Raw genomic sequence first — 20312 nt, 5'->3', positions numbered from 1 at the left:
AAATGATCAGACATAAATGACATTGTATACCATGAAAATATTGTGCCTTATTGGAAGCCACTATACTCGGAAAAGATCTATGCATTTTTTATCTATAACTTGTACATTCATACATATATGGGTCCCTGTACGTATATTTACTACCATTTTGTCTCTACCGACCTGAAGAAATTGGTCAAATGAATTTTGAAAACTTAGTTTTACTAAGTTTGATCAGTCCATTTGTTATGTATTGCAATGAAATAATAACTAATTTTTACCTATATAACGAACATGGCTTTTCTTTCTTAAATCTGGTGACACACATGGATATTTCACTGTAAAGTCATGATGTTTTTCTCTGACCCTGTTTCACTTACTACATGATTCTTAAAGAGACTGGTAATTAACCACACCTACAACTGCCATATACTCTTAAAAAATAAAAGTTCATACTTGACTTTCAAAGTCAAGTTTTTAGCATGTACCATATGCCTCCAGTTTGTATGTACAAGGTAATTGATTATTTAATCTACTAGAAAGTTTGTGGTCTGGCAAAATATCATGAGTCAAACTGAAAAAAGGTACTTAAACAATGTAGCTCCCTAATGGAACTAGATAGAAAATCATGTAACAATGGAAGAGCTGAGCAAAATGACCTAAAAAATTTCCTACAGTAAAGTTTGTAATATCATATAATGAATAGTATGAGCAATTATTTTTCCTGAAATATATTGTATATATCAGTTTTTATCACTCCTACTAGCTAATGGGTTGTTAACGTATTTGTAAAAAATAAAATAGGCAGTGAAGTATTCATTTATCACAACCTATACTTCATACTGTGAAAGTACTATTTGTTGTGGAGTTCCAATAATCATGGTTTTCATGGCTAGGCCAAATCTTGAAATTTGGTTATCAATGAAATGGAGAATCCCACTAATCACTATAATGAAAGCCTCAAAAGTAAGGATTCGAGAATCCACAAACTTGTGTTTCTTTCCTTATCCATGAAAATTGGTATTCACGAATTAAAGTACTTTCACAGTACTTTAAAATTAACTGTAATGTCAGTCTATGTAAGGGTAAACAAGGTCATTTTATATTCTGAGTCAGTAAAGTCTGATTCTCAAAATATGAGTAAGATTGTGAAATATAACCAATTAATTAAAAAGTATTTATTGCATTACTGGGTTTTTGCTATAAAAAAGCAAGTGTGAAAAGTACTGATAGTATCCTTTATATAACAAAGCCTGAAGTTACTAAAAAAAATAATCCCTACTTAAGGAGGTAGACCTAGGGTAAGAGACATAACTCATGAAATCAGAGGTATGTTTGTATTATATTCAATTTCACCAAAGCCTCTCAAGCTTTCGTTTGAAGCAGAATAAAATGCATCCAAGTAAATTAGACGCTTACATAAGATTGATGTAAAATGCTGAATATAAACGTTCCAATGATTTTTAAAAGTTGTGTCCCTTACCCTAGGTCTACTTCCTTAAACAAAATATACCCATGAAAAAAATGTGTATTGTGTAATACATGCAGTAATATACCCAAAAAATCACAAACTTAAATACCACATTAAAATAACAAACATCATAAATTTAAAACTCCCAGCTTAATCAGAGCTATCAAATTAGATGCAATCTTGTTTGATTAAAAAGGCATCATCTATCTTAGTAAGTACATAATGGATTAAGTATTTATGGTATGAAATGAAATAAGTAGTTTTAGACAGTTTTTAAATCTTGAGTTACCTCCCTTTCTCCAATTCTAGCCTTTAATTTTTAGTTAAAATGATTAATTTTATAGAGGTTGTCAAAAAATAAACAATTAATCAGTGTAATTTTGAACAGAAACATATTCTAATCTTCAACTACCAAAAAGTAAATAGAATATCTTATTTGTGTTATTTTTAAACCTTATTTTGACACAATGGGGAAACTTTCATTAAAGGAAACAGCCTTATTTTGGATGTAATTTAAGAATATCACTGGTTTCAAACATCTTAAAACAATTGAGGCAGAAATTGTATTATCCCCGGCTGGGTATCAATACTGAAATTTGATTGGTAAACTACACGTCGCTCATAATCCCATATCCCCGGGGGTAGCTAGACATTTTCCTGGGGAACATAATGCGCACTGCTGACAGTATTTCCGTCCTCAATGAACACACAAATGACTGAATTAAGAAATCAACTGTCCGGAGTTAACTTAAATGACTTGCTCAGCAACTTTGCCGGTATTTCGTGGATGTTACATTGGATCTATCAACATCAACCAAAACAAATGAACATGAACTCCGATTTTAGCGCAAAATTTCTGTGATCGAATTATAAAGTTTTTTTGTAGAATTACTTGAAATTCCTCAAGGAATGATGAATTCTGTACATTTCATATATCCCCAGTAATTAAATGTACCTCTTAAATGAATTAATCCTTTGAGGCCATTAATTTGTCCTATTTTTCAGATTTTTTATGCACATGCCTTTGCTTAGTCATCATCATCGTCAATGGAATTCCTGACTTAGTTTAGTTTCGACATCACATCTCTGACACATGAACTTTTGACGTAGGTGACGTAGTGCTCGAGACGTTGACCAGCAAAAACAACATTGTTGATTTCCATTGTTATTTCAATTAAAATACCTTATATTTGGGCCCCTGTAGAGTTCTACCAAAGGTAGTACCCTACATCCGATAAAAAAAGCACTCAAAATTTGCATATTTCACTATATCTTTAAAAAATACTTGCAAAAACGTCGCATTTGCATTACATGTTGTGTTGAAAATCCCTTAAAAAATGCCTGTTCAAGCTTGAAACCGGGGATAAAATCGACATCTACGTTTGTGTCCATAGATATGGAGATTTAAAACCCTTCAGTACTACCATACACCCATTGGCTTCACCTGAGGATGTACTAACTTACTAACGTAGAAATAACATAATAATGTAATAACTTATAATATTACCTGAATGGGGATAAAATTGAACAATATTATATCTAAGTAAGCAAAAACAGGAATTACTTATATCATTTAATTTTAAAAATCTATCATTGTACAGCTTGGTCAACCCTGAAGCAATTTTTCAAGCCGTGTAGCTTGGTTAATAAAACCTGGAAAGACACATCTTTTAAGTTCGTGACTGTAAAGGAGTTCATGTAATGGAAACACCAAATTGTCGGACAGATTGTTATATAATCTGATGACAGCTAACAAAAAAGTTACAGGGGTCAGTTTAAGTACAGTAACTGTTACATCATTAGTTATCTCCCTTTAGAAGATAATTTATCAAAAAACCTTATGAAATTAACTTATTTTTTCTTCTATATAATCATATCAATATCTACAGCTTAATATCATATGATGTGGTTTAAGTACAGTACTTTAAAATAACTTGCACAAAAGAAAGCAGAAAAGTTGAGGTAAACACTGCTACATGTAATTGGGCTTGGAAGTCTGGTCATGTGATCCTGTGAATGCTTGAGAATAGATCCTTAACTCCCTTTCAAAAGTGTAGTAACTGGTTATTCATGGAATAGAGATTATTATCTTATCAATAAAAATATAAGGATTAAGTGTAAGTGTTTGTAAGAATCAGGCAAAATGGGAAAAATCAGAAACATGCACTTCAAAACCCTACCAATCTGATAAAAAAATACCACTCATAGATGCTCTCTCTTTTTTGAAAAGACCATTAGTTCATCTCTGTATCATTGGATTTGCTCAGAAAATTTTCAATAGAAACTGAGGTTTTTGACAGAGTTATTTGCCCTTGAAATGTTCATTTTCAGTGCAATTCAATGAAATTGTAACTCAACGGTCCAGCATGATGCAGAAAATCTTGTCTGTTTTCCTTAATTCTGATGGTGCAAATAGTCAAATTACACTATCAAAATGATGGCTTTTTTCATACCATGTTTCACCTACTGCCTGATTCTTACATGGACTGACACTTAACTATTTCTACATTATAATAAGTTTAGTAATAACAAAAGACAGAAAGTTCTGATAACTACTATGTATTATATTCATGTACCCGATAGTAACTAAATAAAAACACATCTGTTCTTGGAATCTAAATGCTTTAAACAGTTGAAATTCTCGATTAAAACTGTACATAGAATGAGACTTAAAAGCCCAATTGATTAAGAAAGTACTTTTAACAACAAAAATAATCTGTTTGTTTGAAAGATAATGAGTTCTACAAATACAAGACCACCTATATTTATCTAAATGTTTTGTGGAGTTCTGAGGAAAAAATATGAGCAAAAACACAAAAAAAAACATTAACATTAGTTGTCCACAACACCATAAACAAAATGTAATATCACATGGAATGTAAATAACTTAATGAAAAGTAAATGACACCATTATCTACTACAATAAAATATGTCTGAGCCAAATCTGGAATAAACCAAACACCTGTCTAAACCAAACACTGAATAAACCAAAACCTGTCATAACCAAACACTGAATAAACCAAAACCTGTCTAATCAAGACACTTTTTTAAAGTCCCTTCATATCAATCTAAATGTACATGGAACTTGGGTAAACTAAACAGCTGTCCAATCAGAACAAATTCTACAGTTCAAAAGGGAATTGTTTAGACATCAGGTTTCACTGTATTACAAATTAAAAGCTTTAGGGGCGGAATCCAGGATTTAGGAGAGGGATCCAGGATTTACAGGATGGATCCAGGATTTCAGGTAAGTGCAGGGGGTGTGTAAATATAATTAAAGTTAGTGCAAACAAAGATGAGAAAATTTTAAGGAGGAATATTGGAAAAATCAAATTTCATGTAATTTTTTTCCCCATAAAAAGGGGAGGGTACACCTAGCACATATTTCCATAGATACATGCCTGAGCATAATAATTAAACTTTGAAATAGAAACATTATGGAGATTCTCAATTTTGTTTTGCTGTAGTAGACCAGAAGCTTCATGTACATGTACCATAGTTAATGACTTGACAATAAACTGAATTATTGGTCAATTGCAAATTAAAATTCTAATTATGCAGATAAGTTAAATATGTACCTAAGGGCAGATAAGTATGAGGATGCTGTACCTGGGTACCTTGGTTCCATAAGTCATTACAAAAATAATGAGTATGTTTTTTAAAAAAATATATATTAAAAGGGGTCGTGTTATATGACCTCCTACTGTACGACCTATGGTACAATTTCAAATTCTTGTTGAATAATGATTCCTTAACACAACTACTAGTACATTGTAGAGAATGAATCATTGGTCACAAAATATTGTAAAAAATGACCCCTTTCACACCCACACAAAAGTGTAGTGGCATTAACCTATGATTATGACCCAAAAATATCAATTCTAGTGTAATAATAAGAAAATTGTACAAAACATAGTAATATATGTAAATATATGGAAATTAAATATTTGTAGCTTAGGTTCGTTGCAATGTTGTAACAATGGTACCACAATTATATGTCACTTAACATGTACTGCTAAAAATTGGAAATTTTGTCCTTTTTCAGACACATTTACACCCAGAAACCAAGGAACAACTTTGAATTTTTTTTTACATATATGTATGATGAGCTAATAAACATCTTCACAAAATATGAAGTTGTTTCTAGGATGTGGTCACTATCTCTTTGCCAGAGATACTAAAAAGTACAAAATGAACAGAATGTTCAAATTTTGTATACCTCAAGCAATACTTTTGTCATTTTAATGCAAAAAAATCTGGCAAAAATAATTTTAACCAACTAATACAAAGATATCAGTACATGTATTTGGAATGTTTGGTGTGTATTCCAAACTGAGAGAGATGTGTTTTCTTCAATTTTCAAAATGAAATTCTGCTTTTAGTAGGAATTAAAATTTTCACAAAAAACAAATAAAATGCATGTTATCTACAGTATGTTTTTTTTTCCCCGGACATTGGGAAAAAAACTGATGTCAGTAAACTGAGAATACAGCAACAATAATTTCATAATACATGTATCTGATTTTACATTTTTCAATTTTGACATACTCTTAAAAAAACAAACATTTTTATGGATAAGTTAATGATTACCTAAATATAGGATATGAATGATTGTATACATGAGTATTCATTACAACAATTTTGGTATGATATAAGAAAACCATGAAAAAGTTGTAGAACAGTTTTGAAAAATCACCGTCTGAAATTCGTGCATATCAGTTTTTGTACATGCAGTAAATGACTTCTGAACTTGCTCACCGACTTGTTGAAGCAAAGTAGTCTATAAAGTCCAAATACATGTATCCAGTTTTCTTCGGGGATTTTTTTTGCAATAATTTTCATTATTTTGTCTTTGCAAGCATATCCATATTGCCCAAAACCAGTACATGTAAGTAAGGCAACTTGCAAGTTTCACTGAGGTAAGTCTGAGTAAAAGGAACACCCATCTAAACCTAAATATCTGTCTGGTGTATAAGTTTAACAATAACAGAATACAAACTGACTATACTGCACACTATACCGATAAAAATTATAATAATATCTTTGGCAATGATAAAACGTGACAGTTCTCCCCAACATATCTTTAGGTGAAACAGGCAGGGTAAGATGAAAGCTAAAAGTGAACTTCCAACAGCACCTGAAAAAGATAAACAAATATTATGGTCATTGCAGCCAACATCAGTTCAAACCTTCCTTTTGTGCTTTAATTTCATAAGGTTCCATACATTTATTCATAAAAAACATTTTCTAAACACCAGAAAAATACCACTTTTTGGTGCCTCATAGCTAAATATTTAGAGCCATGGACTCAAAAATCTTTTAATTACCTCCCCTTAACAGTATGAAATTCATAAAGATCTATACACTCATAATCATTTTATTACCTTGAAACCAAATGTTTACAAATGATGACTATGACAATGCCACAACATTATGCAAGTGGTATCTTTTTTTAGGTTGTATATGTATATAAAAAACCTACCAGTAAATGCTCCAATATATGCAAAACTATCTCTAAATATCACAGCTAATCCTGTGGCTACACATACTACCATTAATCTAACAAGATTTCTTTTCCAAGCTGATACCTGAATATATAATAAAGTTTTAATAATAATGTCTTACAGAGGTCAATATGAAAAACATATAAATCAAATTGGCAGATTAATTTCATATAAGAAGCGCCAAGTGTATTAAAAGTACTGGTAATGGAGACCTTCACACATAGAAAAAATAAAAAATAAACTAATGCATGAATACAATCAAAAATATATCAAATACATTCAAGCACAAAAATTATATCCATGCATGAAAATGGTGTGTTGTATAGGCAAGTAAAAATCCATATTGGCAAAGATCTTACAGTGAGTTGACCTTGACCTCTGACCAAGTAACTTTCCTATTCTGTACGTAAAAATCTCCTTATTTCAGCTATTTAATTTTTACTCATTCAAGAGATGGATTCATTTAGTAAAACTGGTATTTACATATGTGTTAACCCTCCTGATTTCAGCGGGAGACTCCTGCAAAACAGACCTTTCTCCTGCAATTAGTCAGTCTCTAGGGCGGGAGGCACAAAAAACACATTTTTGTGGAAGTCTTCTGCGAGACCTCCCGTGATCGTATTTTTCACTTTATAACAGGCACCATTTTTGTTGTTATTTTAGACATACAACATTGGTTTCGTATGCACTTGGTTAATATAACTCTATGAAAATCTGATTAATGCTTGGTTGCTCCTTAGACTTTTCATGATCAACAAGGAAACACTGCATTGTTTACAATTTCGAATGGATAGTTACGTAAAGGTCAAGGTTGGTGATTTAATGAAATTCTTTTAACCAAAAGGGTGCTTACTCAAAAAGAAAAATAAACAATGACAATTGGGATGTATTATTTCCAACACTTCCACATAAAATGAAAAAATACTCTTGCAAATATTTACCAAATGGACAAAATTGCACACGTCGTCACATGGCTTAAATTTGGTCATTTGGTCCTTTTTGGAGTAATTTAGCATACTACCAACCATATGCATGTAATTAAATTTCAGTATTGTACTCAGAAGAGAAAATGAGGTAACATGGCATGCAGAAAATACTGGTCACAAACTGGCTGTTTCTGCAACTAAAGGCCCTGCATAGTCTTATCACTTTTATTCCTTTCATGTCAAAAGGTCATTTTCACAGAATCCCAAAATTAGAGCTGAGAATTGACATTAGAGCCTAATAAAAAGGGAGAAATGAGCAAAAAATTCACCTTGCTTGTGCTGACTTCTGCCATTTGTCTTTGAGTGTAAGAAGTTTTCGTAAAAGATTACATAGACAATAATGTCAAAATTGTTATTTTTCAAACAGAATTTACTCAAACTTCTCTGTGTCATCGATGTCTAGAGTAGGTACTGTACTTATCATTTCTAGAAGGGGATCATTTTTCAGGACTAGTACAAAATTTTTCCAGATAGTAATTTTTATTTTTTTAGAAAATTTATTACCAGGCTTTGCTTTTTGGATTCATATTTGTATTTTTCTCCCATAAAAAATGCATAAAGTATTCATCACTAATGACTTGTATATACATATGTGATATAAAAAATATTTGTCGAAAATGTCATCACTCATAATATCCTGCATATAGGAAATGAAATGCAGAAGATCTGCAAAGAGGATCCAGAAGGTTAACTGGTATGTTATTTACCATGGGCTATAGGGTTTGTAAGTCTCGTTCTAGTTTCAGTTTTCCTTCCGGAATTTTAGATGTAGAACGTTTTGAAATCCGAAGGCCGGTTTGCATTTTATTGTTCACTTCCGGGAAATGAAAACGCTATATCAATATGCAAAATCTACTATTTCTATGTTTTTCTTAACATTTTTATTCAGTAGAACTAGATTTTTGTCATTTTTTATCAGTATTTTTTCACAAAAATATATTTTGCTTTTAACATTGAACTCAACGCTATGTTAATGACGAATCTCTATGCATTTGAATGGGTGATAAGGACCCATTCTCATGAAATCATGGAGTCACGTGACGAGACTTAAATACTCTATTCCAGTTCAACAAGATCAGAGGTCATGATCAACTCACTGTAAATGCTTGCTTGCTCATTTTGTATATAGTTATGAAATGGTCAGCAGTCTTCAACCTAAAGCTTTCTGTTAAATTCAAGTTATTGTTCTATATTGTGCTTTATGTTGGCAAGTTATAATTAATTTATACCATACATGTATTGTTTTCTTCTCATAAATTAATCTTAGGTTATTAGTAATGGGAAACAGTTGATGCATGTTTATATTTTGTTTAATATACAGCTGTTTATTCATTATATCAACAAAGTTCGATTTTTAAGTCATATTTATCAGACAACTACAGATATACTGATTGTTCCAATCTCCTTGGAAAGAAAAAAACAAAAGTATTCCCCTTAGAAATTTGTAAACACACTGCACTTTTGCTTTTCACAAAATACCAAGTTCCTGTAGAACATTCTTTCTAAAATAAATTCAGTACAGAGCAACAAATCATGTAATGCATAGTACTGCTCAGACTACTTATTGCAGCTCACCTCTTTAGGTATAGTTTTGACTAAATCTGGAGATTCTTTCTGTAATAGTGTTTCTTCCTGATCATCTGGATCTCTTTCTTTCTTTGGTCCACATATACTACCTGTAATATACATAAAGAACATAGTGCTGAAGTACTTTCAACAAGGGTGAAATTTTCCAGTTTAAAAATTTGTTGATTACAATGATTGATGAAGCTCCATGTTAATTTTTTTTTCTTTATATAATTTAGAATCCCCCATATAAAAATGTAAGATGGGAGGTTTTGGGGAAAAAATTATCATATATTCTGTGGAAAATACTAAAAAGTTGATTTTTACTTAAAAAAATTGCATTCACATAAAATCTGCCACATGAGGCAGTGTCAAAGGAGGAGAATCAGTCAAAGGGTAACAATTATGGTACTTGAAAGAATACAAATAACTAATCGGAGAGACAATTAAAAGTAAATTTGTACCCCTACTATTTATGTTTTTCTCCCATTCAAAGCCAGTGATTAAAAATGCATGTCACTTTTTAACCACCTTGTGGTGATTAAATTTCTGCGAGTTTTCCTGCCATTTAACATTTCAGTTTTCTACAGATTTCATGGGAGAAACAGATTTTCCTCCAATGGTCTCGAGGATTACAAGATTTCTCCACTCCTGAACATTAATTTTAGATTTAACCAACTCACTGAAGCTCATGGGTTGAAATCTAAAATTTAACTAGCTCGAGAGGAGAAATCTTGTAACCCCCTTGAGACTGAAGGAGAACCTATATGTAACCACTACCAACAGAAGTGTGTTTCTGAAGCTTTTATTTTTTCATGTTATTTTTGCTTGCTTGTCCCCTGTGTATGCAAGCTTTTGTGTTCTATTTTTATTTGTATTTGGTAAGGCACTCTCAAGACCTCATATGAGTAGTTATAAAATGTGCTGAATATAATTAAGCTTTGCGATTTTTATCATTTAACTTGGTATTTGACAGCATTTAGGATTAAACAAATGAAGTTTGAAAGAAATATTATTGAATCAATTTTACCTCGAGAAAATAAAAGACTTTCTATCATCTCAACAACTGGATATATTTGTAATGGGAATGTCAGACCAACTCCAATGATCACACAAACATTTATAGATGAGGCTTCCCAACTATTGGCAGTTATGTTTAAATTCAACATCTGTTGGACTTCACTACCAAACCGCAGATATCCCAGAATTCCAAAACTGCCGAGAATCACAGAAAGAACCAAGATGGCTCCATGTAAAAATTTGGGAAAGTTGTGTCTGTTACCCTCCATACTAGATTCAACAGGAATCACCTGGAATAGAGATAATCCTGCTACATTAGAATATTAATCTTGTAAAGTTACACAGGGATGTAAAACTGATTATTTCCATGTCATATTAAAATAATCAAATTTAATTAAAGCACTTCCAGGTGTTCAGTTAAGCCATCATATTGCAAACTGACTTACCTCCCTTTTCTGACATGCATGTCTGCCAACAGAAGACACCACTTATAGTATAAATGCACTTCAAATCCTGCATAAGCCCTTTTTAATAGATGTGTGCAACAAAAACAATGTATATAGACAGTATCACATTTTCTTCTTAAAAGGTACACCCGTTTTTATTATGATTTCTGTAAATTATAAATGAATATCCTAGTTTAATTATCAGTGAGCAAATTTAACATAATTGGAGCAAATTCGAAGTGATAGGTTATATTGGAGTTTATTTTGGATCAAACACAGATTAATCAAAAAAAGTGAAAAGCAAAAATTGGGGGTCACCAAACTCTTTTTCTTGCAACATTAAAAAAACTAAAATTCCCTATAGGTCTCACTAACCATTTTCAATGTTTTCATTACTTTACATGTTAAACAAGTAATTTTCAATGTTTAACTGTGAATTCCCAGGACAAATGACACCTAAAAGTTGCATACCATTGCGAAGCTGGAAAATAAAGCTTTCAAAATTATTATTCTAATGGTACAATGACCGTAGAAATTCTTCACAAAATTTACTTGAATAAAAAATACTGAAAATCCCCATTTTTACCTTTTCTGCTAACTGACAGCATGGAGGCAAATTACTCACACATGTAAACAATATTCATACGCTTTTGTCGTAAATTACAAATATGATTTTAAAGTACACATTCTCAGCTTTATTTTGACTACTTTTGATCAGAATACACACAAATAATGCACTTACAATGCATATTTCTAGGTTCAGTGTGTTTTTGGTACATGTTTTTGGGTGGCCATTTAACCCAGAAGTGGTTAGTGAGATCTATACATTTTAAAGAACATTTTCCTGCCAATTATCTCCCTTTTAAAAGAATTTATCTTCCCCAGAAAGAGGCTTTTTAAAAATAATGTTTTTAATTTTACCATTCTAATTTTTGTGTCAAAAAACATTTGAAATAATTTAAATATAATATTTCTCATTATTTTAAACACTACAAGTTCATAGAAAATATTTATGTCTGTATGATTTTGCAAGATGACAGAACTGAATGCTTGGTGTAATATAGGTACGATCTACCTTAAGCATTGTCTATAGACATAATAAATTAGAAATTCTTATATGACCTGTGGTAAAATGGTGATAAACATATGACAAACATCATATATATATATATTACAGTCTTATTTCTAAGGTGATTTATGTTTTACTCAATTTTACCGATGTCACAGAAGAAATTGTTCAACAATGATCACCATTCTGTGCAACACATAGGTTGTGTCTTTCCATAAACATAAAGAAACTAGCTCTATTTGAATCAAAGTAATTCATGGAGACTCAATTTTATCATAATTTACTATATGCTATTGATAGAGGTAAAATAAGGTGACATGAATGACCAATCCATGGTAAAACAATGATAAAATAGAGTCTCCCTGAATTATTTCTTATTCAGCCAGATCAATACTGATTTTCATCATTTATCTTGCAATATGTAATTTGATTATTTTTATCTATTAAAAAAAATCTCAATATGTCAATACAGAAAAGTTAATTCAATAATCCCTCAAAACATACCAAACCAATTCCTTCAAAAGCAGCTGTTAATTGTCCAAAGAAAACAGGAAATCCTTCCCAGTTAAAATACCAAATGTCAGGATGGACAGAAAAATCTGGAAAAAAGATAAAAGTGACAAGCATATCATATGCAGTACATATGTTCTGAAGTTTAAAATAATAGTACGGTACTCAAATACATTTAAGATTACAGCTTTTTAGCTTCTTAAATTATTTGAAAACTCACAGCTGTATTATAGATACACATACATGTAGATAAATTAATGTAAAAAAATAAGAATAATATAAAATGAAATAATACATGTATGAACCTTAATAAAGGCGAATATCAACTAGATCAGTTTTTCTCTCACTGGCATCTTTTTCAACGTACATATAGTACTCAAAGGTGATATATTTAAGCCACAATTTACGTAAAAAAAAACAAAAGAATGATTTCTGAATATTCTTAATTTGAAAACCCTAGTAAGGGAGATTACTGATCATACAATTACTCACCTATAATAAGGAAGATGAATACAGCTATACAACCTAAAAATATGGATAAATTTGCCAGGACACTGATGAATGACATTTTCCTGATTGTCCTTATCATAGCAAATATAATGAATATAGGTAGTGGTGAAGCCACCAAAAGTTTTAGCGAAGGCGCTGTTGATTGCTCGACAATGCTAGAAATCTGAGATGCATTGGCAGCTGTTGTTGTTGATGGTATAGTTGTTGTTGATGTCTTATGTGTTGTTGATGTCAGAGTTGTTGTCACATTTTCTGATGTAGTTGTCTCCATTGTTGTACTATCATTCATGAAGGGAGGTAATGTGGTAAAATCAGAGCTATTTCTATCATCGACTAAATCCTTACTTGTTAAATCTCTAATGTCTCTATTGTGCTTTAGAAAAAGATCACTCTGATTCACTGGAGTGTTTATCCCTTTTGCCACATGACAAAATGGGTAATCATGGGAGGTAAAATTTGACAACCTTAAAAGATTATCACAAGGTTCAACCGGAAACAACCTGTGTAATGTGTTTCCAATAAAAATAAAATATCCAACACAAAATCCAAACTGAGTTACACCTATAAAAAAGTTAACAAGATAGAGTCCTGTTTTGCCGTATGCATTCCAACCAACATCTCCGTATGACATGTGACATTTCATATGTTCTTCTTGTTCCCGAACTTCATCAAATTCTAGTTCAACATCACTGACTTCTTCCGAGTCACTAGTGGCCAAGTATTGTTTTGTTCTTTTTGGTGTGCTATCCATGTCTTGAATACACTTTTTAATAGCACTGTATTTTGTTTTTACAATAAGATGACAGCAATGATCGGTGAGGGTAGCAACAAATACCAAACCAATAATACCAAGCTAAGAAAAGAAATGACGATATGAAAAATTCAAAACAAAGAAAAAAAGCACAGTATGTATCGAGTAAAAAGCAAAGTCATCCAATTCAATCAAATCAGTATTCTTGTTTTTTTTTATATAAAATTTTATTAGGTTCATTACTTATCAATCATAATTATTATCATGCATTTCAAGTTTCAGGATGATGTGATTTATCCTAAAAATGAAATCATATAACAGAAAAAAATTGTTATTTTCAAGAAGAAAATTTTTTCACTTTTCTGTTTAAAATATTCTTCTTCTAAATAGTATATCTCATAGTTGGGTTTTCATCACTTCAACACAACAGTCTCTTTTTCAGGTGGTGAAATAGAAGAAACAGATGAACTGACCCCTATACACAGCCCAACTTTGAAGTGTTCGGTATAAAATTAAATATTGACTAATAAACTTACCCCTAATCCACTTTGGTAAAATGCAAATGACACAGCTAGATAGTTAGACCCAATAAAGGCCTTGACCATGTTGGCAAAGTCTCCTAAATGCATGTACCACTTCATCTTTACTGATCTGAAAACAAACAAACAAAAATTACTAATACATAACATGACTTTTTCAAGCATTTAATAGGGTACTTTACATGTGCCCTTTTTTACGATAAAATTTCAAAATTATAAGTAACTCAATCTTCTGAATGACTACATTTTTTTTTAGAAGTCTATACAGAGCATCACATCAAGGACAATTATAGGAGTAACTGTACTCATATAAATCCCAGAATGATTTACTGAAGCTGTATACCACTGTATATACCTATAAAGTCATTACTTACCACTAAAGCATACAGGTAATTAATTGATCAAGTACAACATCATAGTGAATGTAACAGTTTAAATTGAAATTGACAAATTGGTATCAAGCACCGTCTCATAACATGTAAATTTCATCAAATTTACTTTCAAATTTTAAGTGTAAGAAAATTATACATATTACAGTTACTTTCATGAAAAACAATTTGATGATTCATCAACTAGTAGTCCTGATATATATGTAAAAGTAATGAAATGTACAATGATTCTAAATCTACTTGTAACTTGTGATTATTAGGATACATTTAAGTGCCAATAAGTACATCATGTACATAAAATATTGAGCTTAGTCACTGTCAAAAGATGAAAGAATTGATGACTGTAATTAAATCTGAGCAACAGTTAACAGGAGTTCAAATTAGCAATGGTCCTAGGTCTTGGACCCTCAATACCATTAAAATTTTATTAGTCCAGATCCTGAATCTTCAACTGCCGGTACATGTATGTTCATTGATACTTTATTGCAGACTTTCTTCAAGTGGACCATTGATTTGAAACTTCAAAAGGTCAACGACCTTCCACTCTTGAAAGTAAATTTGGACCCCTGAGGTGATTACCATGTACATACTGTACATTTATTTTATTGGGGGGTGACTATTGAGTTGTTCATACTTCGTGGTAGCATAGTGTTCACAACAGACAGTTTAGGGCAGGCCTGTGAATGAGCCTTGCTCTTTTTTTAAGGGATTTATATGCTACATGCCTTTTTCATTTTCCATACATGCATTTTGTAAATGTTAACCCTTGCATGATGTGCCTTCAAATTGACTGTAACATGCTAGAGTGCCCTTTTTTTTCTGGACTACTCTGCCCTTTTCAGAAGCTGCAGGGAACACTACCAGGTATACCACATGTTATACCTGTCCCCTTTTCATTGATATATTATGATCCTTATACTTCACCATCCATATTAAATAAAACATTGAAAAACAATTGATACCATAAAAGAGCATACTGCCATCAAGACAGAATGTTACACTGCATACTGCCTCTAGTGGTTAGCAAGACTAATAAGGGTTTAAAAATAGAACTAGAAAAAAAATTATCCATCGCCACATTAAAGCATGCAATTTACATAAAAAACATGAATAAAACTGCCTCCGAAACTTTTTTGTGTCTGGGAGACTGAATTATGCCCCCACACAATATGTACAATATTGTCAGATTTTGGTGCAATATGAATAAAAGAGTGACCTGAATTACATGTAGGTATAATACTCAATACCTCTGACACATGCGTAATCAAAAGATAAATATGTTCAACAATTCCTTTTAAGATAAAATTCTTTCCACCTCCTTATGATAGTCATCACTTCAATTCATTTCACTTCTCCTTAGTTTTATCCTCCTACAAGTATATGTGTTTCCCTTAATCTTATTTAAAAATCATGTCAGAAAATGTACACCATACTCTCATATCATCTTTTCTGTTCATCTTATCCTGCTCAGCTATATCAATTTATTCACTAAAATTTTAAACTTTATATTTGGTTATTTGCAATTTGCTCTTCAACAGAACATGCTAATAACACGAACACTTGACTTTCATCCTCACTTCTAAAAAATGAAGTCTGACTGATGTTTTTCTTAACTTTTCATCCTTTTCTACATCCACCTCAAGAGACACTTCTACTTCCTCTTATTCCAAATGTTTCACACTTACACCCTAAGCCTTCAATGATAACATCAAACCAGTTCTTTGCTTAAAAAGCAACAAATCTCAAATGCAACTGCGTTGGAAAAATTTTTTTTTCTTGTTTATCAACAAGGTTATGCAACTTAGTAAACAATGATAATTCATATATGCTCACATAATCTGAACTGAAACTACGACAAAGGTCATTGAAAACTTCCATCAATTTTATCATGCAAAGGACATGTTGGTGCATAATAATCATGTGTTTGTCCCATATAATTCATACATGTAAATATATACTGGTAAATACCAGAAATTACTGATACATTCAATGACCGTTAAGTTCAAAGTACAAGCTAAAGACAATGATCTACAAAAACAGTGTACATGTATTTTGACCTACATTACTTCATTATTAGTATAATATTTTGGAATACATGTAATTCATCATTTATGTAAATATGATCGACATAAAGGATATTTGAAATACATGTCTCATATGTATACAAAACCATTAATTATCTCATGAAGAAATTTTATTTAAATGATATTAATTTTAATAAGATAATTTAGTGTTTTAATGGCTATCAATACATGCCAGAGGATGGACAGCTATAAAGGGAAATGAGATAAAAGGAGTGGGAGATGGGAGACAAGGGTAGAGAGGTGAGAGAGAAGGGGGTAGGTTGTGAGATGGGGGGTGGTGGGAGAAAGCTGGTTTTGAAGTAGGAGAAGGGTGGGTGGGAGGTGGGGAAGTGAGACAGACGTGATATGGGAGATGGTACCACACCTGTCCAACCCCTCTTTAATACTCCTGCTTGTCAGCTGATTTGTGTTTGAACTTTAAATGTAGTAATGGAGGTTTCAGCAGTAATTGACCTTTCTGTTAAAACTGCATTTGTACCTAAGTTTTTTAAAATGTATAGGTCAGTCATAATCTAGTGTTAGGTAAAATACATACAGTCCGGACACAAAAAAAAATGAACCAGAATTTTAAATCAAGGGCTGGAAGTCCTTAAAGGAACAGTTCATGAGGAAGATTCAGATTCTCACCCATTAACAGTTCATGAGGGAGATTCAGATTCAGATTCAGATTCTCACCCATTAACAGTTCATGAGGTAGATTCTGATTCTTCCCCATTAACAGTTCATGAGGTAGATTCAGATTCTCACCCACTAACAGTTCATGAGGTAGATTCAGATTCTCACCCACTAACAGTGTCATGGGGGAGATTCAGATTCTCACCCATTAACAGTCTCATGCAGGAGATTCAGATTCTCACCCATTAACAGTCTAATGTGGGAGATTGTTACATGAAAGTAAGGCTTTGAAGTAAAATTTTTAAGTATTTTTCACTGAAAGTACAGTAATTTTAACCCAAATCCTCACACGAATCTTATGATTTTCAATTTTTCATTGATTTTGTGGGAGTCTCCCCCACTTATGTTGGAGGATTAACAGATATGGCTGTAACTCATATAAAGGAAATAATCCAAAATAAATATTTTCTTCTAATTATTCTTTAAGGAAATGAGAAATTTTACAAGACAGGTCAGGACATTTACTTTTTTAATACCCCACCCCCACCAAATGTTTACTCTCACAAAATTCAACAAGCTCCTAAAAGGGTATATGATTTAAAAAACTTTGGAACAGACAGAAGATTTCAATGCTACAATGACTTATTTATTATAGTGCATAGCCATAAAATACATATTGTAAAGTTAATAAATATCATCATGATGTATTTCCTTTTCTGAAATTCTTATAAGTTGGGTTGAATATGTACCAAAATCACATCTCTTATATAAAAGAATTATTTGAACTATTTTGAGTCTCTAAAAAGTCTTTGTATAATTAATTTTAGCTACAATGTATACCATTTAATTTTTGAAAATAAGTACAAATAGTACATGCAATCTGCTCAAATTGACATGATGTTGAAATTGAAGACACTACATGTATATTGACTACATTTCCTAGGTGCTTACACTATTATTAGAAAAGTTTTGCAGATAATAAATGTGATGAAAAGCAAAAATGTGTATAACTACAATGCTTACATACAAACTGTACAAAAGATATGAACTGAACAGATTAGACATAAATTGTCCCAGAAAATGACCTTTGATAAACAAAGACAAACAATTAGAACAATGTCATTAATATTTCCTGGTTTAGTATCTATCACTTATTTTCAGTTGCATATTCCTTTCTTTTGTTGTGGATGTCATTACATGTACATGACGTACAATGTATTTCTATTGTGAAAGCCAGGGTATTCCATTATACATGTATGTATTTTTTGGGGAAAGGGAATAACACTGGATCAATCAATATAATATACACATGTATGTATTAAAGTACATGTACATGCAACATTAAATTCAATTTTTGGAGTTGCATTGCCACAAAAACATATACCTTGAAAATCTTATAACTTAAACATGTACGTGCAGGTTATTTCTTTTTCATATCCCTACTTTAAGAAGAGAATAAACATTCTTTAAGACACCAAATGCCAAAATTACATTTCACCATATTTTCTCCAAAAAAAAAATTAGTCTAACCAATTTCAATCCACATAACAAATTTATATTAAGATTAAGGAAGTACAAAAGAAGAGAATACTCTAATTAAATATGACAAAGCAGTCAGAATATCTTTTAAAACTGGATCTTGTGTTATCTGAATTATAACACCAGATAGCCTCTATACATGTACTTAATAAAGTTCAACATCTTATTCATTCCAATTCAAAGATTAGAACACTATAAATGTAGACTGACTTATATTATTTCTCAGACTTAAACATTTAGTGTGGGGAAACGCTCTCAGAACCACGTGGGGTCTAGGAGTCGGCAACAGCGTCAACAGAGCAGCCCAGCCACTAGTAGGACATATTCTGACCGAGTTCTTATGTCAGGTTTCCAGAAGGCTGAGCTCTGCTACCACAAACTACTAAGAGACATCTACTAACACAATCCCCCACAAGGGGCAGTCATACAAAATCTGCTAGGACAGTCAAGACCATAAAAACCACCAATCAGATGTTCTTATTTTAACTGTGCCACCAATGGAGACAGCGGGTCTAGTAGCTGCCTGACACTGTCCCTACAGCTTATTATCGATAAATTTGAAATTGAACAGCTTGAACTCATCATCCATCATGTACATAACTCAAGATAAGAAATGGTATGACTCTATAATTCGTATAGGCCATAAATTTTATCACTTATGTTTTACACAGGAAATGAAAAAGTGCTTCAATCAGAGATAACCATGACAATTTCAGTTCAATTTCAGCATTATTCATTAAAAACAGTATCTCAAAAAAAAAACAAATACAATTTCATAGAGATCCTTACATTGTTAATGATTAGAATATAAAGTTACAAAAAAACAATGTATTGGCACAAAACTAGGAAAATTGTTGTTATTTGGATGCTTATGGCTCATAATGTCTTCGCAGCTCCTATACTTTTTTTGTATAGGGGGTACATGGATATAATAAGAATATTCATCATGCATTTATTCTACAAATACGAAAATAATTACAACACTGACAATAGGACAAGGATGTTTTTGGCTATCCATATAATTATGAAAACTTGGTATTTATGCATCTACTTCGATTTGTCGTATTATGTTGTTTGGTTTATCTTACCCTTAAAAGTTACGTCTTCGACCGACTGTGTTGCTTCGTTTGTTTGAGGTTTGTTCGTTGTTTTTTGGGGTTTTTTTAAGTTATCTTTTGCAGTTGTTGCCGAAATTTTTAGTTAATTCCGCTTTCACTTGACAGTAAAAACATTCAATTTCGATGAAATATTCCATAGTAATAACGGATTTTGCAAGGCTAGTTTGATTTTAACGTTGAAGTGCCCAGCTGCTTGTCACGTATCGGAACTCTTCA

General features: G+C 31.8%; 1 protein-coding gene across 5 annotated transcripts; it reads right to left on the bottom strand.

Annotated features, from left to right (window-relative positions):
• Nucleotides 1-3296: 3296 nt before the first annotated feature.
• LOC148619817 (uncharacterized) lies at nt 3297-20281 on the bottom strand. 5 transcript variants are annotated; one of them, XM_088580128.1, is made up of 8 exons: nt 20067-20281; nt 14349-14463; nt 13044-13914; nt 12546-12640; nt 10537-10816; nt 9516-9616; nt 6933-7038; nt 3297-6587 (listed from the first exon to the last, which is right to left on the bottom strand). In XM_088580128.1, exons 2-8 carry the CDS (start codon nt 14451-14453, stop codon nt 6403-6405), a joined length of 1743 nt encoding a protein of 580 aa, XP_088436254.1. In that variant the 5' UTR covers nt 14454-14463; nt 20067-20281; the 3' UTR covers nt 3297-6402. The 5 variants fall into 5 exon arrangements, with proteins under 5 accessions (XP_088436254.1, XP_088436258.1, XP_088436256.1 ...); XM_088580132.1 differs by lacking the exon at nt 20067-20281 and adding an exon at nt 18463-18482; XM_088580130.1 differs by lacking the exon at nt 20067-20281 and adding an exon at nt 16426-16514.
• Nucleotides 20282-20312: the final 31 nt, after the last annotated feature.

Source organism: Perna viridis, chromosome 4 (assembly GCF_037379345.1).
Source record: "Perna viridis isolate PV_CMFRI_1.1 ecotype Kerala chromosome 4, ASM3737934v1, whole genome shotgun sequence".
NCBI classification, from domain to species: domain Eukaryota; kingdom Metazoa; phylum Mollusca; class Bivalvia; order Mytilida; family Mytilidae; genus Perna; species Perna viridis.
This window is presented reverse-complemented; position numbering and strand designations above follow the sequence as displayed.